The sequence below is a fragment of the Xiphophorus hellerii genome, chromosome 12 (genome assembly GCF_003331165.1).
Source record: "Xiphophorus hellerii strain 12219 chromosome 12, Xiphophorus_hellerii-4.1, whole genome shotgun sequence".
NCBI lineage: Eukaryota > Metazoa > Chordata > Actinopteri > Cyprinodontiformes > Poeciliidae > Xiphophorus > Xiphophorus hellerii.
In genome coordinates, this window is record NC_045683.1 from 26,745,743 (window position 1) to 26,773,339 (window position 27,597).

The 27,597-nt window shown below is 40.2% G+C and overlaps 1 protein-coding gene across 1 annotated transcript in view; it reads right to left on the reverse strand.

Moving 5' to 3' along the window:
- The window catches only part of galnt9 (polypeptide N-acetylgalactosaminyltransferase 9), a 118,120-nt gene extending 90,877 nt beyond the window's left edge, over nt 1-27,243 (reverse strand). Inside the window, exons 1-2 of the mRNA XM_032578700.1 lie at nt 26,047-27,243; nt 8,987-9,167 (exon numbers count right to left, since the gene is read on the reverse strand). Coding sequence (XP_032434591.1) covers nt 8,987-9,167; nt 26,047-26,287 — 422 coding nt within the window. The 5' untranslated portion in view covers nt 26,288-27,243. The remainder of the gene's footprint in view (nt 1-8,986; nt 9,168-26,046) is intronic.
- Between the last annotated feature and the right edge of the window lie 354 nt (nt 27,244-27,597).

Sequence of the window (27,597 nt, forward strand, 5' to 3'; positions counted from 1 at the left end):
ACGTGTTGGAGGAGAGGAGGATTTTAGAACCCACATCATAAAGTGATATTGTAGTTCCATTGCCCTGGTTATGGGATCCAATTTGGGGCATCAGTCACCCTTAAATTTGTACCTGTCCGCAGTGGCGGGGGAAGCCTTGTAAAGCTGTAACAGGATGAGCGATCGGCTCATCTGTTAGTAATGGGACTGAGCGCTCCGGCCAGCTCTCATAATTTGATCCGGAACAAGCTTTGACAGAAACAGAGCGCCAGATTAAGATGTATTCCTATCACACCACCCCCTGCTTGCTTCCCTTAGCAGCCCGCAGCTCTGGCCCCTCTGACTTTTCTCTTCCCCCGCCCCACGCCTACCCCGCTGGCCACTTTTATTTGCTGTGAAATTTCACATTAACCTCCCATAACCTGCAGAATGCAGGCAAGACCAAAGCAACTTTCCAATCTGCGAGCACTTTTCCCTGAAAGATAACCGTTTTGCCTTGTCACCTCCCCTTTCTGCCCCTCCGTCTCACCCCCCACACCCCCTTTCCCCATTTCAAGAGATAAACTCTAGCAGTGAAAAGAGTAACAATTTGCAGTAGGAGCTCCTGCGCCGCAAAGACCTTATGATCCCATTCTGCAGTATCAGGCACTTAGAAGATGAGGTAAGCTTGTTTCTTCGGGCTTCCTCTCCAGTTATCGTCCTCCCGCAGGCGGACAAACACAGACGAGGGGTCATCAGGGGGGGATTGCGGGGAGAGGGGAGAACGCAGCATACGCCGTGTTTCAATAAAGTTTTGGATTTAACTGCTATTTTTCGTCAAAAACAGAAATCAAATCTTGGGCAAAGCGACCATGGACATAGAGGCGAGATTAGGTGTAATTGAATAGGAATCCTCTTGATAGAGGAGAACTGGAGGTTGAAAGGCGGCGTTGGTGCTTTTTGATGAATTTTGGATTTAGGTGAGAAAACAAAAACCTGCATTCCCCCTTGTTTGTTTTGCCGGGGATTCCGTAATCTCACCAGCTTGCCTGCGTTTATTGTTTTTTCCCCGCCTCGTTCCCCCGTGAGCCGATGTCGTACTCATGAGCCTCCCAAGGACGGCGGATGGTGGGCCCAGAGTTACCGTAATATACAGCCTACTTAAGACCCCTTTGTATCCAAGTTAAGAATGTCACTCGCACAAGTGAAGGGCAGAGGGAGAGAAATACGGGCTAGCAGGTGGCGAATGGGGATTACAGGCTTTTGTGGAAGATGCTATTGGGGCTGTAATTATCATGAATTGGTTTTGCTGCAGACAAGGAGTATTGAAAAAGACAGGGGGTTGGAAAAATGTGTAGGTTTCTCTGCCTTGGTGATGGAGTATGGCTCCCTGTAGTCATCACATACCTCTCTGCTCAATGATTCGGATTTCAATTTCATGCCTGTTAGAACCAAACGCATGTGTTTGACCTTAATTCTGGAGTTCTGCACCCCCGATTTACCAACAGGGGAAAAAGAAAAACCGCAAAGCAAAAATACAAAGTTATAAGGAATATTTTTATTTCTCGTGCAGATGTGAAAAGCGGATAGCAGACTAGTCAAAACATAAAACACGGCAACAAACATCTGACCAATCACACAACACTTCACGCACGGCTCTGTCGAAATGTTGGGCCACCGGCCGCCTCTCTGCAAACAAAATGAAGCAATTTCCGCCACGTGACTACATCACAGAAAGCTGATTTCAGCACTTCTGATGAAGGACTTTATGCCTTTAGTATCTGCTGTAGCCAAACAACTATTCTGCTCTAACCAAAATAACATATTCAAACTTTTGTAGATATGGCAGCTTTACTGACCCCTTCAAATTCCTCACAAGCACTAGAGTCAATCCTTAGACTACTTCCAAGTTTGTGAAGCTTAATGGCTTTCTTTCTTCTAATAATGTCCATTACTGGTATAAAAGGATAACCAACATCTGTATTTTATGTTAGTTTTTCTCACATGCAAAATACCTAAAAAAAAGTATTTGATTTCATCTTTGCGACTAAACAATGGTAGAAAAGCTCTTCCCGGGTGTATTGGTCATATTTCAGGCTCCCTGTTTTTGATATCCACCAAATGGGACGGCATTTGACTTTCTGAATGCCTGAAGCACTTCTGGCTGAAGCTGCACACCAACTTGAAGAGATGAAAATGGCTCGGTTTGTATTGAATTTGACACAAATTCGTATTTTTTAAAGAATGTATTTAAAACACTTTTACAGATTACTTGACAGCCCCAAGTTAGACTAAAGAAGTGCGACTGCAGTTAAGGAAAACACTACAGAAAAAGTAACTTAAAGCCTCCAACACAATCCTAAATATCCAAAGTACCTGAAACAGTAAATGTCCAGAAAACAAAATCATTTAACCAAAACCAAGTCCTCCACACTATTTATACAATGTCTAGCGCTAAGATTTCAAAACTCGTGAGGGAGAAATGCAGCATAATCAGGCATCCTCATGCTAGCTGGACTCATGATGCCATTATGCTAATTTGATAAAAGTCAAGCATAGTATAATGGTAGCATTATCCTCCTTAGTCAATCAGGGATTTCTATTTTTGTTTGTGTGCTGGTTAAATTGAGTGTTTACTTCTTCACACTGAAATTCCTTGTCGCCTGAAAATATGATAAAAACAAGATCCAATTGAAATCAATTTATTGACTTAATTGAATGTCTGGTATAATGTTCTGTTAAATGATGCATAAACAGATGTTTCTCTTTTAAATTTGATTCCTTCTCAAGGGTGGAACAGATTTTTTTTTCTCACAGAACCCCAAGAGGACATCTATCTCTCTCTTCTTTTTTTTAACTATCTTTATCTGGGATCAGGTTGTCAGAGCAACAATTCAGCTGATATTTCCAGACTTCTTGGTCCTTAGCGGCCTCTCTCTGCTTTTGCAGAGGGACCCCAGGCCAGAGAGGGCTCCAATGTGGATGACTGACAGCTTTGACTAGGCTCTCTTATTACCAAGACAGACTGGTGCAGTGTCTGTGACACTGTGGCGGCTGTCCTAGTCTGCCTTTCTCTATTTGTGTCTTGCTCAGTTATACCCCTAGTCATTAAAATGACACTAAGGCAGCAAATTCCTTTCAAAAGTCCACGACTTAAGACGAACGTGTTGTTTTAAATCAATCTATTCCTGGCTGAGGACAGTCACCTCAAATATGGGGGTGATATTTCTGAACAATCTGCTACAAATCACTCCACTACCAGCTGGAGGCTTCTTTGTTTTTATAAGAATCATGCATTGTAAATGTACAATCCTGTGCTGAACTAACGAGTCACAGTTTTGTACTTATGATCAAAGCGTTTTCATCTGTTGAAATTACATTCACATTGAGAGAGAAGGACACTTCAGCTGCTGTTCTGTCTGTCATGTGACCTGTTCTGTGCTGCGTTGTCCTCAGACCCCTTCAGCTACCCCGGAGGAGCTGCACACTCAAAACACAAAATAGTACTTCATTTAATCCACAACTTTTACTGCAAGTTTTGTCTAAACCAAATTACAGCATGAATGATCAAAACATAGAGTCGTTAGCAAAACATACTAAAGACAGCCTGGCACTTCAGAAACCATCTCTGTGTAAAAACAACGTCAGACAGAGAAAGAATTAAAGGCTGTCTAGTCAGATATATCTTTAGAGCAGTCTTTCTCAAACTGTGGCGGCGTTTGAGATGTTCGTCTGTGCTGAATGCGATATGTCGGTGACGAGGCGGTGAACAACGCTGCGCCCCACGCTGACTAACTGCATCTTAGCACCTGAAATAAAATTATTTATGTTGGGCTATCTACTGGCTGAAACAAAATATTTTGTTTTTGCAATTCAAGTCTTCTTTTCTTTTATTATGTTTCTAAATTACAAATAGCCCTAAAACTTTACTAGGGCACACAACACTTGTAGTAAAGAACTTTTTTGGTTTCCATGTGTTTTCCATTATTGGAAAGCTTAGTATCCATACTTTCAGAAACTGCAAATAACTCAAAAGACCCCCGTTGACGTGTTCATGGTTTTATTGTGGTCAGTCGCATTTAAAAACAGCGCCACCCTTCACATTAGGAGACGTTTAGATATTTATATTTTCATTTCAGATTATGTATATTAAGATGTTGCGTTATTATGTCGGGGAAAGGGGGGGCAATTTCAAGTCAGGTCGTCCGTGAGTGTTTGTTTGAGAAACACTGCTGCATTCAAACAACGTAGCTATCAGCATTTAAGGTAACACACTTTCAGGGAATTTAAGTAACTTTCCTAACTTGTGTTGGAGCAGCACATTGAAGCTGATGTGCAGACATTTCTGTATGGAAAACCTATCTGTCAACACGAGGACACAGAATCTTCCAGGACATCATTGGTGGGTGAGTGAAGTGGAACACAATAGAGCTGAAACGATTCCTCGAATGATTTGAGAACCTCGATTATTAAAATTCCTCGAGGTAAATTTATCTGCCTCAAAGCTTCGTTAAATTATGTTTTATTATGTAGCGCACCGTGTTCCAGCCGGATCATTGTTTGTGGAGGGCAGCACTCTTACTTCCACTTATGCGTTGTTGTGAAGTGCTAGCAGCTTGGTGTTGAATTGTGCGGCGTTTTGGGGACAAATAAGGATTGTAGGACTTTGCGGTGGGATGGTTGGACTACGACAGCTTTTCTGGCGTTGAAATCGCATCGTCACGGTTTTGGAACGAACGGTAGGAATGGCGCAGAGAAAGAGAGAGATCCGATTCCTCGGATAAATTAAAAAAATATATTCTATAGAGTACCTGATTACTAAAATATTCTTTTACAACAGCCCTAGAACACAATCAGAATACTGACCTAATCCCTGTAACATGGAAACAGTGCAAATTCATTACATATTCACAGTATTTAATTTTCATGTAGTAATGAACTGAAGGTAGTCACTGATAAATGTCTCTTCATGAACTGATCAGGGACAAAAAACTGAAGGAGCCTTCCACAGTTACAATCACAAAACAGAAAAAAAAAGCACAGCTCTGCCGGGGTCACCGACTAGAAATAAGCATCAAACTGAAGCAAACTATTTTCTTTAATCAGTTCTAAAAGAAACAAAAATGCAAGTAGGTAAGCATTTCAACTACATTCCAACAACCTATATGAATAAATAAATGAATGCCGAAAAAAGTCATTGAACATGTACTTGGTTTAAATTAGCAGAATTAAATGCTAACATCTCATAAGTATAATATACTGAACCTTGAAAATTTGTTCATGTAAACATCAAGCGCTTTCTTTTAAATATCTGGACTTCTCAGCTAGAATGTGTCTGTATGATAAATATGGTCTGGATCTGATATTATTATCTCCTATTTCTTCTGAAAAAGGTTACAAGATTTCCACTGTAAGTTATGATAACAAGCTAGCCTGGGTAGCTAGAGATCTTTCTCCATAGTACTTATCTTAGCATATCAGCCAGATAAGTCAAGGGAAAACAGTGCTAAAGCAGCAGTTCAAGATTGTGTTAGTTCCTATAATTCTGGTTTGATGCTTCTTCTCTTCTTAACAGTCTTGCTCTAATGACAAATCTAGAAGCATTTTTTTTAACTTCTGTCTAAAGTATCACAAAGCTGGCAGAGATAAAAGCTTTCGTTGACCAACTCAGTGTTTTCTTTTGTTGATGTGCTCGTTGAGACAAAAAATAGTTTTATTTCTGGGACAATTAAAGAACAGATTAGTAAAAACTAGGAGAGAGACAAAAAGTGTTATGTTGTTCTTTTACAGTGTGGGAGGACAAGCCTACTGATGCAACAAGTGCCGGAATCCACACAGAGCCCTTAATAAAGGCAGCTTTTCTAATCAGAAACCAGCACTCTTCATTTCTGCCTTTTCATAAAAAAATATTTTTTCATTAGAAACACTTTCAGATGACTTTATTAATTAGCAATCTTCTCTTATTCAACTCCCCCATTCCTTGTCTTGAAAAAGAGCAGAGAACAAAGGGCCACAGATGAAATGAATTGTTATCCCCCCGCTAAACCCACAGAAACCTCTCTTGGCCATCAGATTTTTTCTACACCACTGCCTGTTGTCATTGTTCTTTGACACGGTGTAATATAAATGCCACTGGCAGCGCTGATTATCAGCAAGCCCCTAGAGTCCCGACTGTAATAGAGCTACATTTCATTTTCTAAATGCTAAATTTCTTTTAAAAGAAAGAAAAAAGGCCATTAAAGGTCTGTTCTAGGGGGAAACCACCCTCCCTCAACCCCCCAGATAATTCCACATTTGTTTAATTACAAGTTTAAGAAGACAAACCAACCATCATCATCATCTTCTCAGATTCTATTCATGTTGGGTTGAAGCGTATGCCTAAAGGAGATCTCCTTTCCGGCACTTGCCAGGGCCCAGGTCACACACTGCCTGAGCTCCAGTGGGAGACTTGCGGCAAAATTCACCAGAGTTAGACAACAAGTCAAACACGGAAGATGAGCAGGATTAAATTAGATGAATGGAGGGGGGGAAATTCTCAAAGGAATTTTTTCCAGATGGAGATTAATGACAGAAGCAATAGGCTGTTGAAAAGGATGTCAGTGACAGTAAAATGATTTGGCTCAAGTCAATGAATTTTTGATTGCGATCCACCAGAAGTGTATCGAAGCAGTCGACTAATGCCTGGTTCACGTGGCAAGATTTTAACATTCTCAGCTGATTTTCCAGAGCCTGAGAGATCCCACACATGATGATAAAACCTCACAGATACAACAGGTTTGGTGGTGGTGGGGGGGAGGATGATGTCCAGCCACACAGCAAATGCAACACACCCCACACGGACATATTTCACTCAAACATTCAGATCTCAGACGGGAAATCTTGTAAAATCTCTGGAGATCAGATGTGAATTCAGAGTAAACAAACATGGCCGTCTATGAAGAAGCCATGGCGATCGATGTGAATTCAGAGTAAACAAACATGGCCGTCTATGAAGAAGCCATGGCGATCGTTTGTAACAGAGAAAAAAACGAGACAAAAAGATGTCTCCCATGTCTACCGGACTTTCTGGTGCACTCTGGCAGATGTTTTGACGTCTGTGTATTTTGGATCTATTAGAAAGCCTTAAAAAATTGACTACATGCAGTATTAAGTCAACAACACTTATTCCAGTCCAGGCACCTTTATGCAGCATAACCTTGTAATTTGACATCCAGCAGTATTTTACCCTCGGTAAGTTCATACATTCATTCATGGAAACAGTGCAGTACACTTTTTTAGTCTTTAATATGACTAAAACTTTAATATGAGGCGGTGTTTGATGAATGTTGCATTTCGTAATTTGAGAGGCCAATAAAAGGGTAGGTTCTGCTCTATGAAAGAAGTCCGGGGAATAAAGAGCTTCTTTTCAGCTGAAATAGAAAGCATGTTTGGATACCATGTTGCAAAAGCACATCGATTTGCTCACCTACTCCTGAAATGAAGGGGGGATTTGGTCAATTTGTGTTCTGTTTGTATTTACCAAGTGATAAGGGGCAGCTTTTTTAATGTTGTCATTGTTCTAACCGTATATAGAATAGAATAGAATAGAAGAGAGTAGAATAGCATAGAATAGAATAGAATTACTTTATTCATCCCAGCAGGGAAATTATTTCGCAGTTACAGCAGCATAGAGACAAGACACACAACATCCACCACTGAGTAGCAATGTAGACAAGATAAAATAAGAATAAAATATGACATGATGTCAATATAAAAAGCAGCTTAGAGCAGTCCTTGCAAAGATTCAAAATGCAGAACAGAATGTATATGTAAATATATGTACAGCAAGTGTGCCACAGTGCAGTTGTGCGAGATTGGACTGATTAGTGCAGAACAATGATTTAGCTTTTATTGTACAGTGAGATGGCATGTGGCAGGAAGGATTTCCTGTATCTGTCCCTACGACAGCGGAGCTGGAGCAGCCTATGTGAGAAGGTGCTCCGCTGTCTGTCCACTATGTTGTGGAGATATGAAGGTTATACGTTGGTGTCATGCAAACTCAATATGAAAATTGCACAGATGAGATGGTGAGAACCAATTTTAAATTTCGTTGTTCTTGTGAAAATGACAATAAAGATTTATCTTATCTTATCTTATCAATCCCACATTTCAAAGGAGTCTACTTTGTTTTTGCAAAGTAATACAGCTTTACTCAAAGTCAAACTAAGACCTAAAAGAAAAGAAAACCTAACCTGTATTCCTAAAGGGGCAGTATTATGTATTTTCCAGGCATTTTAAAGCACAATCAAATAACTGTTAACTTCAATTGTTATAAAATTATCTATATGTCAATTGTGACTTAAAAAAAAAAATTGTTCATGTCTTAACACCTTGAAATTGGGTCTTCTGCTCCTTTTGAAAAGCAGCCTTCAGGACGTCACCACTACATTGCTCCTTATTACTTTCCTTATTACTTTGTTATTACTTATAACAAAGTAATAACAGCATTTCACTGAGAAGTAGCTCCTATAATGAGCTGAGCAGATGCACTATTCCACCAGATGTTTGCTAATTGCTGCTGGCTAGTCTGAAGGAGCCGAGTAGGGGGGTTGCGGGGAAGGTGTGCTCTATGAGGCAGAAGCTTGGAAGCTGCAGCTATGAGGAGGAGCTTCAACATTGAAGGCGGGGCTAGGTCAACCCAGGCATTTTGCACAGTTGAATAGTTGCCAAGGGAGACTAAAGGTTTTCTCAAACATGCATGAAAGAATCAAAGCAACATTCCAGGCATGTTTTAAATGAGAGAGTAACATTATAACATGATGTAAAGTTCAGAAAAGTCTATTTTACATATTACTCCCTAATTTAATAAAACCCGTTAAGTCTTAAAAAAGTGCAGCATAAAACATGTTAACAAGAAACTAGAAAGGTAGGAGAAAGTAAAGTTTTGTTTACCAGTCTAAACCCCCCAAGATGACTTTTCAAGACAAGGACAGCACATGTGGTAATGTGTGGCAATAAAAAAAGAGGAAGAAGCAAAAGGCTGACATACTTCTTAGGTCTGTAGTCAGGGATGCTCCTGTCAAGGGAGATGCGGTCGCTGAGCTGAGCGTTGTAGCCGTACTCCTCATACTTCCCCTCTGCGTCGTGGCTGTCCTCTCCCAGAGTGGCAGCGGCCCCCCCCTGGCCGAGGCCTCCGGGTCCCTCCACCAGCCCCATTGGCTTCGCCAGACCTTTAGATGAACCAGAAGAACAATTATGAAGATACGGAAGGAAAACAATGAGAAATTAGCAAAAGGGGAGACAGGCGAAGTGAAAGGCCACGAGAACGAGCAGCTGACTGACATTTTGTATCAGTGAAAGGAGGCTATTGTATGGCAGCTCTGAGACCCATCAGGCCATTATTACACTGGCGGTAAAGGAAAAAAAATAACCCAGAGGATACTGCTGTCAGAATAATACACAGTGGCTTTCAGAAAAGGAACAGAAGGATGTTTCAGAAATAAAGAGCAAAAAGGAGAAAAAAAGGTCTTTAGACAGTCTTTAAATTTCATTAGCAGTTCGATAAAACTGTCTCATTATTACCTTTTTGTATTTTTTGCTTAATATTTTCTTTGTTCATTTCTGCTTTCTTCCACCTTTCCCCTGACCGCTCCACTTTTCTGTTTCCAAGTAGGTTCTCCCTCTAACTTTGGTTTGAGTTTTCTCAGAACCGTTTCGGTGTGTTCCCATGGTAACTCAACTTTGTGCAGACTCTCTTTCTCAGAGTTTGTTTTTATTCCACTGTAGTCATGTTTTATCTGACCTGCATGGATGCCCTTTCCTTACCAATCAGACTTTGGTGTCTTTTGGTAAATTATTTCAAAATCCATGAATTATTGTTCAGCCATTTTTGAAACACACACTATTTTCTCTTGGTCTATCACCTAAACCCCAAATGAAATAAATTAAAGTTTATGATTGTGATTAAATGTTTTAAAAAAAAAAGGTGAAAGGGAATAGATTCTTTGTTGGGAATTTTATTTAAACAAGATCAGCCAACGCGTTTTCTAAGGTAGCCTTTGAACGTTACATTAAACCTTCATGTGGAGTGAGAGTGTGCAAATGTTTCTCTCTCTTTTCTTTTGGCATTAAAATTTTACAAAATGAGGAAGAATCCCAACAGAAACCAGCTACATGAAAGCTCTTCCCCCCACCGAGGCTATACCCACCCTCATCCCTTATTTCGGTTCAGACCCTAAACCCCGGACAGTTTGTTACCAAACCGCGCAGCTTCTTGTGTCGAAGCCAGGCCTCCGCCGTTGTTTAGCTATTTAAAATTCAGCGAAATGGCAGGATAATGTCAGATCATTGTTATGCGAGCCGAGTTTCCAGCGCAGCCTCCGCCGAGAGAAGTCGAGTCGCGTCTGTTCTCCGTATCAACAGATGGACACACAGACAAAAAAAAAAAAAGTAAACAGCGCACAGCAATGAAGAGCTCATCTCTCAGCTCGGGGGCCCCTCGAGGAGCCACGCAGTAATCACCGTGTTTGGATGGCCCCAAATCCTCGGGTGCTGCTGGAGATTTGTAATTGGAGCTGAATGGTTGCAAACCGGCTTCTCCCGCGAGAGGGATTGAGCGTGCCCCGGCGCCGGCCAACGGGTGGCATTTTGACAAGTAAGGATGGGGTTCACGTCGCGGGCCAGCCATCTGGCACAGCGTCGCACAATAATTCAGATAGTCTGAGAAGTGAGCGCATGGGGCTGGGGGTGGAGGAGGGAGCTATAGAGGCTACGTGTGAGTCTTGGAAGCCAAACAGTCCCCACCAGCTGTGTCGCCTACTCCAAGCCTCTCCTCCGCTGTCGGCTGTCTGATTGGAGGAAATTCCATAACAGCATAAGACCTGCCTGTCTGATCCACTTCAACTTGGACTGGAGCATAGAAAGGGGCGGGGGGCTTTAAGATTCACAAACATTCTTATATTGTCAGAGTACACCTGACATGTAATCAGTGCTGCCAGATTCAGCGGGAGTGTTTTTTTTTTTTCTTTCTTTCTTTCTTACTTTTATTCTTGCACGGTTCCATATTGACGCAGCTGCTGATAAAATGCTGCTTTTATGAAGCTTGGTCGGTTTGTTGATGGAGGGAAATTGTACTGACTTGCTTTGATTTTTCTTTTATGTTTCTACCTTTTAATGTTGGTTGAAATCGTTTGCTTAAAAAAAAAAAAAAAAATCACTTGCAGAAATTCAGATACCTCACTCATTTTGTGAAATTTCTCACCAACGCTGAATGGAAGCTCTTAACGCACATCTTGAGAGGCAGAATTTGGACGGAGTTCGCCTGCGGGGAAAGCACTGCACCAACTACAACAGCAACGCTTAGGATTAAGAGCTCCTCTCCTTCCATGACTATATGGGTTAAAAATGCATGCACCCAGAATGCTTTGAGGCACAAACATCAAGCAAGTCAGCTGCTACACTCCGAAAAAGGAAAACAGAACTGAGGGGCCCCCACAAACATTATTTTATTGTTAGAAGCACTATACATCAGAGAAAATAAGTACTCTACTTAGCATGCCAACATTTTCTCTTGTATTGACATAAAATTCACACCACACCAGCTGCAGAATGTAACCTGCACAAAGAATATTTCTTTAAATATTTGTTGAAACTCACTATGTGTCGTATGTTGTATGACACAGATAATCTGAAAAAAAAGAGAAATAAACAAAATCAAGCTCCTCTACCTTCTTCTGTGTAAACTAGAAACAGCCAATCAGAGTCAAGAGGCGGGTCTTAGCGCTCTCAATCGTCCCCCATGTTCATCCAGTTAGCAGAGTCTGTTGTGAATGCTTGAACTGTTTAGCATAGCTGCTGATTACAGTGGATAAGCAGTTTTCCTGTAACAGTGATTAGTTTCTCTGCCATTAGCACATTTAGCAGTGACTACATGTGGTGATTGACAGCACTGAGACCCTCCTCCTGGCTCTGATTGGTTGTTTTTGGTCTGGAGTGGTGTATTTCGTCAGATGACAATAGTAGCTCAGGAAGGAGAAGGTAGAGATCAGTCTTTTCACAAATTATCGGTCTCATAGCAAACTGTCACAACATGGTGACATTTTAACAAATATGTAAAAAAAAATTCAACTTTTTTATAAAAGTTACATAACTTAGCTTTGATCTACTCATACACACAGACAACAAAACAAATGAGCCCATAAATAAAGTTGTGTGTTGTGTGAAATAAAAGTATTGAACACATTTTCTAGTTTCTGCTCTAAATTTCAACTTGAATCTAGGTTTGTTCACAACTTTAAACAACTCATTAGCCACTGACTGCTTTTTTAATGAACTGAGGTGCAACATGGGGTGGATGAGTTGGTCATTCTGCTGCTTCTCCATGTTCTGCCTGTCTTTAGCCATCTGTACGTTTCTAATAGTTTACCAGATAACACTAGCTTTAGTCGTCAGGCGTGTTCACTCCTTCACGGCTACAGAGCCAGGAGTCGTACTAACAGGCTTAAATCCCTCTCAGAAATCCGAGTGTCACTCTTCAGGATGTTTTGCCAGGTTTCTAGTACTCGTCTCTGGACCATGGCCAGCGTCCGGGCTTATGGGAAGACTTCATCTTTTTCTGTTCATCTGCCGCATAGACGAAATAACTCTTTTTGACTAAAAAGCGTCGCAAAGGCTCCTTCCCAGAGTTTCTTGAAATGCTACAGCAAAAGCTCACCGCTTTAAATCTCAAACGTAATCATTCAGGTGAGGGAGGGGAGAGGATGAGTGCCTGTCTGGAAAGCTGCTGTGAAAGTCGGACGCTTTGATAAATAGGACTTGTGTAGATGGTGATGCGAATTAGTATCTTTTTTTTTTTTTTAGGTTTTGAATATGTCACAACATCTTACGTATGGACAAATGAGTCACAAGCATTTGTTAATGTTTGGTTTTGTTAGCATAGCTGCTGATTACAGTCATTCTGAACAAACTTCCTTCAAAATCTTCTAAGCGGCTCTTTCATTTAATTGACTAGGTCATTCTAGGATTATGGTCTTTCTCTGAGTTTTCTTCTCTTGTGTAACAATACCACCTTTGTTTCATCTTCATACTGTCATCAAGAATGTCTCCGAAAATGTTTCCATTCATCCTCTCTTAGTTATCAAGTTCTGAAGAACAACCTCACACCGCCAAACTTCATTGTTGGTATGATTTTTCTAAGATAACCTGTAGTATTAGCTACAGATTAGCTGCAGCTAATACACCTACAGCTAGCAGAACGTGTTGTTGTGAATGTGTATACACATTCACAACAAACAGTTGCAGCTAATACAGCCGTAGCTTCAGCTAATTCAGTGTTCAGCTAATACAGCTACACAGCACCATGTTTTCTAATCAAACCATGGTGTGTGAAAATACTTGTGTGCTTTATGGTGTGCTTTATGGTCAATGCGTTTTTTTCTTCAGCAGTGGAGTCTTGTGCATCGAACACTCATAGGGGAGCACGTATTCACAGGTCGGTCATTTTGAGTTTATGTTCTGTTTCAGGATTGTGGTCTTGTTGGCGATGGGATGTTCTGGTGATCACCAAACATTTAGAAACACATCTGTAGCTGATGCCGTCAGTGTTTTGCATCATTAGGCTTTATTACATATAAATTAATTTATTGACTGCTTTGTTTTGATTTCTTTGAACGTGTGAAACCCTTATGTGTAAAACATAAAGAACACACTCTGACTCCAGATGGATGAAAATGCTGATAAAAATTTCAAGAATTCATATATTTTAAATAAGGCATTTCCTTTTTTTACATTCAGTGTTTCTAGTTTTATTAACACACCGCACAGCTCTGACTCTTTTATCATTTCACAATGAAGCAATTACAAGCCAACATCTGTTTGTTCCGCTGACGCTCCGTTCCCATCTAAAGAAATCAGCTGGGTGCAGATACTTTGTAAGCTGGGCACCAATTTAAATCTCATTGTGTCCATGTACGCATCTGTCTCCGCGCTCGTCTCACTCGCAATCCATCATATGACTGAGTAAACCTCCACCGGCTTCGACTTGAAGAGGAAACTTCCAGAAAGCGTTTGATTTGCCTGCATGAAAAACAAGTCTCATTTTCAAAGATGACCCATTTTTTTAGTGAAATATTTAAGAGGAAGAGTGGTTTTTATGTATGTCCAAAGTGATGCAGCCGAGTGCTAAATATTGATGCTGAGGGGGCGAGGGGGGGGATCCTCGTGATCTTTTGAAGAGGAGGGGGGAAGGGAAAAAAAAGTATCTTGTTGGTTTAAAAGGATTCAAAAACCAAAACAAACCTATGAAATATTAAGAGCCCACAGAAGGGCTTCAGGAAGTCTGGCTTTTCCACTTACAGCTGCAGGCACATCAAGGGAACAGCTAGCGTGATTTGAAAGCTGGAAGTAGACCTCTAAGTTTTCAACATACAAATCCCAAGACAAAGGGTGTGACAAGGAATTTTCACGCATCTGAATCTCATTTATAATAAATTTGCCGTCATAGTTTTTTTTTTTAAAAAGGGTAAATTAATTTTTTTGTCAAATGACAAAGAGGAAACAAAACTACAATTTAACATTTCATTTCAATCAGTATCCATTGTAACATAATGTGGGTGTGATAGGTTCACTGGAATATTTTAGCAAAATGATCTACATTGCTTGGTTTGGCATATGTATTTCTACCCTTTTTAAAATGTCTCAAACCTTTAACTGAAAGCAAGTTTGCAATCCACATCAAACTAACAACCCAGTCTGACTGATCATCATCTTTTAAAAGCATTTTACATCGACCCTGCAGCCTCAGCAAGCTGTTGTCAGACATTTGTGTAATAAAACTAGCAGCACCATCATCTGACTAGTGCTGGTGTTGGGTCAGACACAACTGCAGCAAGCGTTTTTATTCAAAATAATTATGTTCCACACCTGAATACAGTTTCGCTTTCACTATTAACTTCCTTTCCTTTCTTTGTTTGAGTTACTGCATGACTATTCTGAATGTTACAGTCCCTCGCAACCCATTCATAACTTGTGAACATCTCCATATTCCACCGCATTACAACTACAAATGTATTCTGTTTGGATTTTATGAGAGAGCAGCACAAAGGAGTTAAAAATTGGGAGGTAGAGTAAAAATCTAAAAGAAATCTGGTGCGTATGTATTCAACATCTTTTGTCTTTGTATCACAGGTATTTTACTTGCTCTTAGTGAAGGTATCCATCAGGTCTGGACTTTGACTGGGCCGTTCTAGCTTTTGAGTCCCTAAACGTGTAGCTCTGGCTTTATGCTTAGGGCTGTTTTCATGTAGGAAGGTGAAGCTCTGTCTCAAATCTCACGCCTGACCTTTTCTTTTCTAACATTAACCTAAGTTTAGCCCCATCCATCTTCCCGCCACCAGGGTTGCTGAAGAGAAGCATCCCCGCAGCATGACATAGCCACCGCCATGTTTCACTGTGGATGACGGATTATAATGTGGATGATGAGCAGTGCTGGTTTTCCTCCCCAAAAAGCATGTTCTACATAGGCGAAAAGGTTCACTTTGGTTTCATCTAAAAAAAAAAAATCAATTCTTCTCCTCCATGTTTACTGTAGATAGATTTTCAGCTGTGTCATATTCTTTCCATCCACAGAGCTTTGTGAACTGTTCAAAGCTTAAGATTCAACTTTATAACCTAGTCCTAGTTTAAACTTCTTTGAAACTCTCCTTGGCCCATCTGCTGTGGCCCTTTGTCTTCGTGATGCTGCTAGTTTTGAACTCTTTTACAAACGTCTGTAAAAGATTGAGGTTAAGATTACGTTTCAATTCAAGACCAAGTCTGCAAAGACAGTTGGTGGGATTGAATTTTGTTTAACAGCAAAAGAGAGGTGAAAGCAGAATGTACACAACACTTTTTGTTTGCTAAACATTTTGAAGACCATGTATAACTTTCACAATTTAGTGCTTTACTTCTCTGATAGTCTATAACATAGAATACCAATAAAACCTACTGAAGTGTGTAGTTGCAGTGTGAAAGAAAAAAATGTAATGAATGTCAATGACTTTCAAGGTCAATAAATATTTATGTTGGAAAATAGTACCTACAATTATAAAAACTTTGAAACAAAAAACCTGTCACAAAAGTATTTTTAGGTTTAAAATCTGATCAGAACAATGAAAATGGAGCATTTTGTTTGTTTATTAAAGATACACCTGGTTCATTAATGCAAATGTATTAAAAACATACATTGTTTAGTATAATAATAATAATAATAATAATATAACAATAATATAATGTGTTTAAACAGATTTTGAACATGTATTTACAGCCGCAACACAGGTTGTTAAAATATGTTGTTGTTCAGTTAGAATGCGAAAAGATAAATTATTTATTTTACTCGATTACAGTGGTATTTGGATTCTTCATTGAAAGTCTACTGGCATCGATATGAGCACATGCCCCTCTGCTACTGAATCTTACCATCAGCTGTATGCAATCGTAGCACGTCCCCAAGCCAGCAGCATGCATAACAGAAAGACTCGCTCCATCAATAACAAGCCTTATTCTCTGAGGCCACCTGCTGATTGTCAGGTGAGTCGCTGAATTCATTAACTTTATTCTCCCGCACCCCTCCAAGTCTGAGAAAAACTGATTTTAATCTGTTTTTGAAGCTATGTTATCAACCGGCTGCTCATCTGCATATCTTTATTGGAATACATTTCATGTCATCGGGAATCACGGCGCAGTCGCACGCTACACAATATATAGGCACACGGAGATGCGCATCACCCAGATCTACTCTAAGCCTAACGGGTTTGTCAGCGTGGAAGACAGTGAATGTGACATTTACCCCCCTCTCTCATCATGCTTTTTTTTTTGTTGTTTTTTTTTTTGCTCCAGCGGGTTTGGCATATAAACAGCCTTGGTTTCTTTGTCATAATTGTGCGTCATAGATAAGACGTATATCTGGTGCTGCAGCTGAGCCTCTGTGGCCTCCATCCCCGTCAGCGCCTACGCGCCGGGAGACGAATGGCAGTGACATGCGTGGCTGATGACAGAAGCCTCAGTGTGACCGTGAGCTGTGGGACAACAGCCTATATCAAAAATAAAAAGAAAGACGACGCATCCGCCGTTGGTCAGACAGCGAACCCAAGAGCAATGTCCGGATTGACAGAGCTTTATTTCATTGAGTTTCTATGTGAGTGAGTGACTGGAGAAAATGGTGGACAGTGGAAAGGAAAGTCAGGGATTTGTATTCTCCTGCTGAAACAAGACAGCCATAGATAATTTTTTTATTAAACTGAACGAATCGATACTGACCACCTGCATGCTGGGAGAGCTGGCGATAAACAGCAAGGTTTATACAATATGAGCTCATGTTATGTAGATCCCCTCTGAACTAGACTAAGACTACCCTGAAGCAATCAGCCACTGCAGCATCCAGCCATCCTCCCATTATGCTACTTCCATCTGCAAATCCATTTCCCTAGACAGAGAGACAGAATAAAAAAAAACAAAACAACTCTACTCTGTTTAATCAACCAGCCAATTCATAATTTGGAGGACAGTTTATGTCCCTAGTAGCCTGGCCATCGCCTTCCTGTGCAACTTCGCAAGAATTATTTTTTTTTGCTTACAGCAGAGTCTAGGGTTTCTCCCCTTCACTTGTTTTCTTTCCGGTAGATTTCCTACCGGGCCAATCAGCAAACAGAAGGTGAAGTCATGAACGATGACATTGACTTTCTGGAATCGGTTGTGAGCCATACGCCATCGATAAAATAGCTTTTCTACACCGAGGCTCCTCCATGCAGCATCCCTGACCCAAATATGCTACTGCCACCACGATAAAGAAGAGCTTCACACTGATCGAGCACCACGCAAAGGGCACAGATTGCCCGCAGGGGACACCAAAAAAACGGCCAAATATTGTGCTGAACATGTTTAGCAGATATAACACAAAAGTGGCATATTATTCCCTTTGAAAAGGCACGAACAGCTGGAGATGGACAAGTGAAAAGAAGACACAGCAAGATGATGCTCATGTGTCACTTGTACTCTCTCTCTCTCCCCCTGCCATCCGTATTTCCTCCTACTCTGCGCTGTTTGTGCACAATTTCAGAGCGGCAGTGAGTGACGGTCTGTCGTGGTCGAGAGAGACGGAAGTAGAAAGAACCTCTGGAATTATTTTACTGATGTAAACGAAAAAATAGAAGTTATTCACTACTAAAGCAACACTGAACTTCCTTGAGCAAACTAAGAAAACATGAGAAATGGGAAATACAAAAGCAACAAAATCATGAGAAAATAATCCTACATTTAGCCTGTTACGTTTGTCCTACACAAAAGTGACTTATGTTGAACAGCAGTGTTAAAGTGGGTTTATATAAAATGACATGTAACTTAATGTGAAGATGTTCTGAAGACTTTCAGGATTTCTGGATTTTGGGGGTTTTTCAAAGCATTTGTGCTTAAGGCACCTAAATGGCTAGAACCGGCCCTGTTAGAGACCCAGCATCTCACAAAAGACAGTATATACTAGATTACTAGTAAAAACTGAAGACTGCAGCAATTCCTGCTCTTACTGAGTTTTATTGTTGTGGTGCTGGATTAGTCTGACCTTACTGTAGTAATACAAAAAAAACCATTTTTAATTTTCCAAAAATAGTAGAGAACAATTGTTGGAGAACTGCATAATACTGACCATCTATCGAATTCTTACCAAACTGCAAAAACAAATTGCTTATGAACCCATCTCCTCTTCCCTCTTCACTATTTCTGTCAACATTCACAATTTTTTTTCTTGTTTGAGTAGATAAAACTGAACGCCGGGCTCCTACATACCAACCGCGATAATAAACATCATACCAATAACTGCTGGAGAGAAATATCTTCGAGAGAAAATGGAAAAGGAAAAAGCACATTCGGTCTACCATCGTCAGGCTTAATCCACTCGAGCTGAAAGGGAACGCAGCGAAATGGACATCGCCGTCTCGAGAATAATTGCTTTCGGCGTCATTCCACACGTGTGCGTAACGGTTCGTTTAGGACCTTTGCACTCACTAGACCCCCAGAAGGTGAGCAAAAGAGAAGCGGCATTTATAGATCCTAATGCAACGCCTGGGGTCAAACACTGCTTCATATTAAGCTTGCTAACAAGCCTAAAACCCCCCTTCGTCTGATTATTCCGAGGCTGATGGCATCAACAGCAGAGCGGCGTTGCTTATAACCCTCTTATCGCTCATTTTTGTGCAGAACGGGCGGCTGAAAAGGCTTCGCTGTTTACTCGTTGGGAGACTGGTGACCGTCTACCAGGCAAACAGTAAAAGAGGAATTCTCCGACTTGTTTATTGTCCTCCAAATCTAATTGGTCCCTGCTGCTGCTCCGATGGCATGTCATTGGTAGGCCATAAACAACGAAGGAAATGGGCAATTACCTCGCATTGCTGGTGGACATGGTAATAGTTATTTGCACAATGAGTCTCCCTCTTAGTGTAGTTATTCCCTACAGCAGGAGAATACAATTTGTGGTCTCTGCACAAGTTAGGCGGGGGGATAAAAAAAAAAAAAAAAGGAGGCTGTTGACCTGCACTATGAGGACGTGATTAAGTATGCCATTAAAGAGTTCAAAACAAATCATGGAGAAAGGCGACAGCTAGCAAATGTTTCCACACACCCTTGGCTCTGTTCGAGATAAATTGCGACTGAATTGCAGTTCTCCTTTCGAGACCTACATTTCACAGAGAGACTGTTTGCAGACGGTAAATCAGAATTTGTCGGAGTCACGCTGAACGTCTTAATTTGTTTGAAGAATAAAGTTCAGCAGTTTGTTATGTTAAAAATCGGTTTGAAATTGAGCCTAACAGCCTGAAACGGAGCGAAATGATTCAGAGTAAATCTAATTCATCAAATGTATATCAAATATCTGGAAGGCTTTATTGGAGCCACTTCAGCATCAGAAATGCTTTCAATCTGCTGCGTTCGAACGCAAATATTCGAGCGACAACGGCAATGCGGCAATTGTGGAAGCTGTTCTCCTTTTTTCGTGTTTGTTTCTCCTCCTTTGTAATCTTCATTTTTGAGGCACAAACAACTTAACTGTGTCACATGTGGGACCTGGAACCTGAAAATAATTAAAGCTGACTTTTTGGACCGGTCAAGAATGGACAAAAATGAAAGTTTTACATTCATTTCTACAATACCATAAGAAGAAACAGAAACGGATTTAAACTTTTTTTTTTTTTTAAAGTTGTGTTTATTTCTTTCCTCTAAGCCACGTGTGTCAAACTCAAACTCAGGGTCCGTGGGTCAAATCTGGTCCGCCATGGCTTTTTATGTGGTCCTCTAAATTCTAGACTAGTAAATTCTAGTCTGCTTGAATATTATGTTATCAATCAAATCAATGCAGTTTTCATCTGTTTACTGTCAAATTATATCAGTCAGATTTTTCTCAAAAATTCTCAAAAACTTTCTTGACTGCACTACACAGCTGCCTCTGCCTTAATCGATGTCAAATTATAGTCCATGATCTATACAGCAAGTAATAAAAAGTCGCATTTACCGTCATAAATAAATATCGTAAATATCTTGAATATTTTTTGAATTAGTACCACAACTACTTTGATTTTTTTTTTTTTAAATCACAAAAAGAATCACAAAATCCTCGAGGGACTGAAAAGATGTTAAGTAATATTATTTAATTTTAAGAATTCATTGACATTTTAACAATTTGAGATCAGGTTTTATCAGGATATTCTGGCACATCAGTCCCTTTAAGAGCATTCATGATTTTGATTGGGCCCAAAGCCAAAATGAGTTTGACACCCCTGTTCTGAGCCCACTGGGTGTTTTACCTCACTGTTCACTTGCATCATCTTCACATACAGTACAGACCAAAAGTTTGGACACACAGTTGTGTCCAAACTTTTGGTCTGTACTGTACATCTGAGTGAATGAGAGGATTCAACGTTCGGTTTGAGAGCCTAACGCTGCTGGCTGTATGCCAGAAGCTAAGCATAGTTCAAAAAGACAGACTGACCCTCCAAAATGTGCTGACATGAGCATTATAACAGGATCAAGGCCAGAAAAGCCTGCATTTGCACTTTGTAAATGTGAATAAACAGACTAAGAATAAAAACGGACTACTGTGAAACTATCTAAGCTGATGAGATACTGCAACTTCAACAACTAAGCTGCAACCTTTCTCCTCTGTCATACATTAGGTTTTACCATGTTCCAAGAATCTATTTTTATTTGGATGTAACATTTTTGGCAGCTATTGTTGAATGACATACAGGTGTGGTAAACTAAAATCATGCCCAATTTTAAATCTATATTTTTATATAATTTCTTCCCTATCAAAAGGTTTTTGGAATATGATGAATGTTTTTTTATCAAAATACATTTTGGACAATACGATATGTATTGCATTATAGCATTGAATTGAAAATATTTTCTAACCTGGTGAATATGCACAAGTTTAAAGACAGAGATGTTACAAGATCTCACCATATTAAAGCAAAATAAAATCTAGTCCCACAAAATGCTGCATTTTAAAAATGCCATAAATTTGTTACCGATGCTGCCAACAATGTAAAAGGTCAGAACCGGCTCTGTGCTGAAGTAAAGGCCTATTTCACTTTTCTGTAAATTTCTCTACTCTGCACTGAACTGAGATAGCTTAGAACTAAGTTGCTGATGTATAAAACCTTTATTCTGCTCATGAAAACAGAATCGAAAACATTTCAAAACTTCTGACACTTGCACCTCCTCAAAATTAAGCACTAAAAGACAAAACAACACAGTCTAACCTAAACTGTAACATTTCACACTTATTAAAAATTCTTTCCAACTATGAGATACGCGAAAACCTTCACTCTGTGAAAACAAAACAACGGGTTGTTTAGTTTTGGTTTAATTGTGTCGTTTCTCCAGCAGCCATTGTAAGAGCTTTTTAAGTACCCTAAAAAGCCAAGGAAATCAATTTCAATGCTAGCTTTAATATCTGTTTTAGTAAAAGAAACATGGGAGCAGTCTTTCATAAATGGAAATGTCTAACAGTTCTTACTGCTGAAACATTTAAAGTGGAATAAAATGATTTTCATCGCCATAATAAGTGGAGTTCATGAAAATAAAAATGGGGACAAGAGGCTCAATGTGAACAGCTTGAAACAAGATGTCTCTCTTATAGTTTTGTTTAATTCTGTTTTTCTGCTGTTCTCCAATCAGTTGATTACATGTTACCTCTAATTATAGAATTAATATATGTATTATGTATAGTTGCCACACAGTAATAGCTTAAAGCACCAAATATATTTTCTGAAACTGTTTCAATGCCATCTCTAGATTTCAAATTGTTATTAGACACAGTATTAGAAGAGATAAAACAATCCAAGGGAATATTTGATCATATTCCTGCATTGCATGCACTCAGACTTCGTGATATTTACTGACTATATTATTCAGACTAACTGACCAGCAAGTAATAAGTCATAGAATATTTTTGTCTTTATATACAGTACAGACCAAAAGTTTGGACACACCTTTTAATTCAATGAGTTTCCTTTATTTTCATGACTATTGACATTGTAGATTCACACTGAAGGCATCAAAACTATGAATAACACATGTGGAAATATGCACTAAACAAAAAAGTGTAAAACAACTGAAAATACCCCTTATATTCTAGTTTCTTCAAAGTAGCAACCTTTTGCTGTGATTACTGCTTTGCACACACTCTGCATTTTCTTGATGAGCTTCAAGAGGTAGTCACCTGAAATGGTTTTCACTTCATAGGTGTGCCCTGTCAGGTTAATAAGTGGGATTTCTTGCCTTATAAATAGTCATGAAAATAAAGAAAACCCATTGAATTAGAAAGGTGTGTCCAAACTTTTGGTCTGTACTGTAGGTGCTTAAAGTTTTACAAACTAAACACGCCTGCTACAGCTTAACAGAGTTAGCGAGTGTCTGAAATGACACATTTTAGCTGGAATATACTTTTGAAATGTCTGCAATTTGCCGTCTCACTTCTTCTTTTAATCAGTGAATCAGTCTTCCATCAGCAACGCTGCTGGATCCGAGCGTGATGTAATGTAATAAAGCGCCGCTGTACGAGTCGAAAATTAAGAACATTTTACTTGTTCTGTGGAGAGTGAGAGAAAAAAAAATACTTTATTCAATAAGAGATAGTTTCTTTCATTTCAACAGCGGGGTGCACAGAAGACAGAATGAAAAACTATTCGTGCCACCCTCCCCGACAGGCATGTACGTTTTCTCAATATAACAGAAAAGAGTACATTTGAAGATAATGTATTGTTCTACACTGTTTTTACACTTTGATTAGTTACGGCTAAACCATTAGTTGATTTACTAAGAAAATTAAAACTGGGTCAGCACACGAGATATATCCTAAGTGCTAAAGTTACTTAAATACTATCATAAAGGATTTCCCTATAGAATCACAAAAAGATGCCCCCACAAATACAGCAGATGCAATAAACTACACTTTACCTGCCAGTAGTGGTCTTGATATTCAGGGTGGATTGTTTACACAGTGTTAAAACCTCTTATGTCTGTTAAGATTTTATTACAACAAACTTGCGTGTTTTTTTGCCTTTCATTGATAAACAAACATAAAGTTGCTCCTAATGGTAAAATAGAAGGAACAAGAAAGTACATGGTTTCAGAACAGACAGAGGTTTACCTTTTAGTAGGACCATGATGCCAAAAGTATATCCAGAGATACAATGAAATATTTTCAATCAATGTATCTAATTATAATATTTATTGTAATATCAGTCTATGCGTTACTGCAATCACAAAGGACTGCTTTGATGCAATATTTTGCTAAACAATACAAAATAAAATTCTATAAATATATGGTGGAAGGAGTGTAACCAGCCTTAGTGCCCAAATATGGTGGTTGTCCTTAGTGGTTGAAATGCTAAAGCTCAGAGAGGATGGGAAAATTGAGCAATTTTAAAGAAAACAAGTCAAAAAATATGTTTAGAATCATAATTAGGAGTATTGCAATTACAAATTTACCTAACATTTTGCAAGCCTAGTTAGGATAAAGGTTTATTTATAAGTTAGAATGCCCTAGTCAAAGTCTGGGCCAGAATCTAACTAGCGAGGTTTGACAACTGATGTCCACGGACGCTCTGCATACAGTCTGACTCCGCTTGTGCTTTTCTCCCAAGAAAACTAGGCAACAAAAATTACTGCTCCTTTTGATAAGTAAAGACTAGTAGCTAATGGCAGCGAAAAACACAAACGCAAAGCAGATTTTTTAAACTGTAAAAAATGTTTAATCATTTTAGCTCTACTTCACAGTTTTTGGAGCTTGTTTTTATGTCTCCCTACCATAGCAAATATTACCATGACAACATATGGAAAAGATCAAGGGATATTTCCAAACCAGTCTTCTGACTGGAAGATTATAGATGTAAAGGGGTTATTGTCAAATAAAATATGATTTTATAGAAAGCAGCACTGCTGAAGTGACCAAACCACAGACTGACACCACCAAGGCAAATCGCTTGGTGAAAATTATTTGGAGGTGATGCTGCTGGCATGTTGACGTCTGTTATTTAAATATCTAATGTGCACACAATTACCGACACAAACACTTACAGTCACTGTGAACTTTACAACAAGTCATTTACTGGGAAGGCTGTTAAAAGAATATAGTCCAGTAAAGTCTGAACGGACAGCACACGCAGACGGCATCACACTCTAGTGGAGAGCCTTGCTTCATTAGCCTCTTAATAGGAAACTAGCCAAAACTCACCAAACCGGTTAATGCAGTTTCATGTGGGAAACCAATTATTTTTCAGTGTTTCACAAAAATAAAATTGAGGCCGCAAGATTACAAAATAAAACACAGATCCATGAGTTGTGGTCCACATAGAGGCAAATTCATGAGACTGCAAGCTTGTGTTGACAAGATAGGCTATACAGTGGTGTAAATAATAGGAGGCTGTTGTTCTTTTGTATTTGGATATAGAGACGTTTAACGTCAATCATAGCAATACTGAGAAATTCAAGCAGCACAAATAAATTACAAAAACTGTAAAATGCAACATCCCTATATGCATACCCACTTAAAATGTCTCAAATTAGACACATTAGGACAACATTCCTCAGCGTTTTGAAGGACTTTTCCTGGTTATAAAAGGTCGGTGTTTCTAGCAGTGAACACCATGGTCAGTACAAAACATAAGAAAAAGAGAATTGTCTAGAGCATTCAGACGCAAAATTGCAGCAGCTTATGATTCAGATAAGCTGCTGCACCTCAGGGAGACCTAAAATAGGTCTCAAAAGAATTTCAAATCAGTCATTCTGATTCTTTACTGAAAGTCGTTTTGCAAGAGGAGGACATCCAAAGCAGCTGCCGACATGCCCGAATCCGGCTGTCCGAGCAAGCGTTGCTGCTGTTCCATTTTATAACACGCATTTACATTCAGAAAGAGAGAGCATAGGTTTAACTTCAATGGGAGAGAACAGCTGCACCATAAGGAAAACATGAAGGCTAGACTACATTTTCCACACACAAAAAAAAGGCAGACAAAAACCGAGACTCATGTAAAACTATTATTAAGACAAGATGGGTTGATCTTTTAATATTTCAAACACTAGAAACGGCATTCTAGGAACATGATCTCAAACCAGCTGTGAAGCACAGAGCTAGAACTGCCATAGTTTGGGAATGTGTTGCTGCAGCATGGATTCCACCATGAACCAACATGGAATTTAAAAAGGAGCTTGAGAAAAATGTGAGATCATCAGTTTAAAAACAACAAAAAAAATCAGCTGAGAAAATTTGGATCAGACGGATGTCTGGTATTGCTATCTGACTGCATGAAGCGTGTCACTGAAATTATTTCAGCCCAAGACTTTCTCTGTAGGATCCTCAGATAGAAAGTAGTTTTTGTAAGAATTCTTTTTCTGCCTAAATGCAATTAAATCACTTTCTCTAAAAAATTTTTAAAAAAATTAGATTAAGCATCAATATGTGAACGTTTCTTAATAAAAAGAAGAAATGTGATGTCCTAGTTTTTTGACTGTCCCTTTTATTCATGTTTAGTCATTTCACCCATCTCAAGTTAAAACACTTCCCGGCTTTTTGAAGCCACGTCCTACCGTTTAGCTGGTTGTACACCACATCCTCCAGCCTCTCCAGTCGCTGAAGAATTGACTGCCTGTCCACCAAGTTGGAAACTTTGCCATTCCTGGCTCTCAGCCTCTGGTCGGAGAGGCGCCCCAGCTGGATGAGCTCCTCGGATCGGTCCTGGATCCTGCAGTACACCGAGAACAGGATGATCCCCACGAACACCAGGATGTTGACGGTCAGCAAAGTTTTGATTTTGCGTGCCACAGCCATGAAAAAAAAAAAAACAACTGAAGGGGGGGAGTGCGGGAACACTGGTCTGGCCGACCCAGTCAAGCCCGGCGGTTGTCCCGGCGTGGCGGAGGCTTCGGTGCCGGCTGGTTCATTCAGCACCGCGGACAGCTCAGGAGGCTGCGCTCGGAGTCATGGAAGTTCAAGACCGAGGGCAAAAAAAATAAAAAATATAAAAAGGAAAAAGAAAGAAATGGTTGCTCAAGCCGGAGTACGACGCTTATTATTGTTATTATTATGTTTATGGGCTTCAACGGGGACAGCTTTACGTGCTCAGCTCCCCCAAACACTACGCCATACAAGCGAATGCTGACGCCAGGGGAGGCATATCCCCTCCAAACAGCGGACGACAGTTGCAAAACATCTCTTCCCCCGCAACGTGGGAAGTCGCCAGCTCCGTTTAACCCCGACGTGTCTCCTTCATCGTGCAGGTAACTCTCCCTCTCTGCTTATGGCCGCTTGTCCCGAAAGCATTTCCTCGCAGTCACCGTCTTTCCTTTTCGGCGGTCGCTCGATTTCCCCACACCCCCCTCCCCACCTCTCCCGCTCTCAAGATACGAACCCAAGGTGCGTCCAGTAAATACGAGCTCGCTTTTTTTTTTTTAAAGATAAATAAATAAATGAGATTAGAGAAGAAGGCGGTGTTTCTCTATCTCTCTCTTGCTTTGCTGCTTCTCTCCTCCCGTCAGTTCATCGCAGCGCCGAGCCTCGCCGAGCTGCCGCTGCAGCCTGGAGACGGGTTGAGGGCAGATTTGCGCTTAACCGCACAAGCCGTCGCTCAGCGTCGGTGGGAGAAACGCAGCCGAGCGATGTGGCATGCTGTCCCTCCTCTTCTCTCTCCCAGCCTCTCTGACAAGGAGGACGAGCCGCCGCTGCGTCCTGACGTTTAGAGCCGCTATCATGAATATTCAGGAACCGTGTTGGGCTGACTGGAGGAGAAGCGCGCGCGCGCACACACACACGCGCACACTCGAAGGGGGAGAGAGAGAGAGAAACAGGAAACAAACGCTTCCACTCGGCAGCGGTTCCCACTTAGTGAACTGTGAAAACGTGCGTGAAGATGCGAGCTGATAGGTGACGTGAGGTGAGAAGGCTTTCCACACACCGCGACTTAAATCTGACCATTATGCAACCGCCCTTGCACGCGTTCGTAGAGCGGCTCTCATCTAAATGTCGCATATTAAAAACTGACACGGTGTTATCTCCTTCTGTGAAAGGGCAGAACTTTCACATCAACTTTTTTTTTTCCCCCACCCCTCTCCAATTTTGTCACATTCCATCCCCAAAACGTC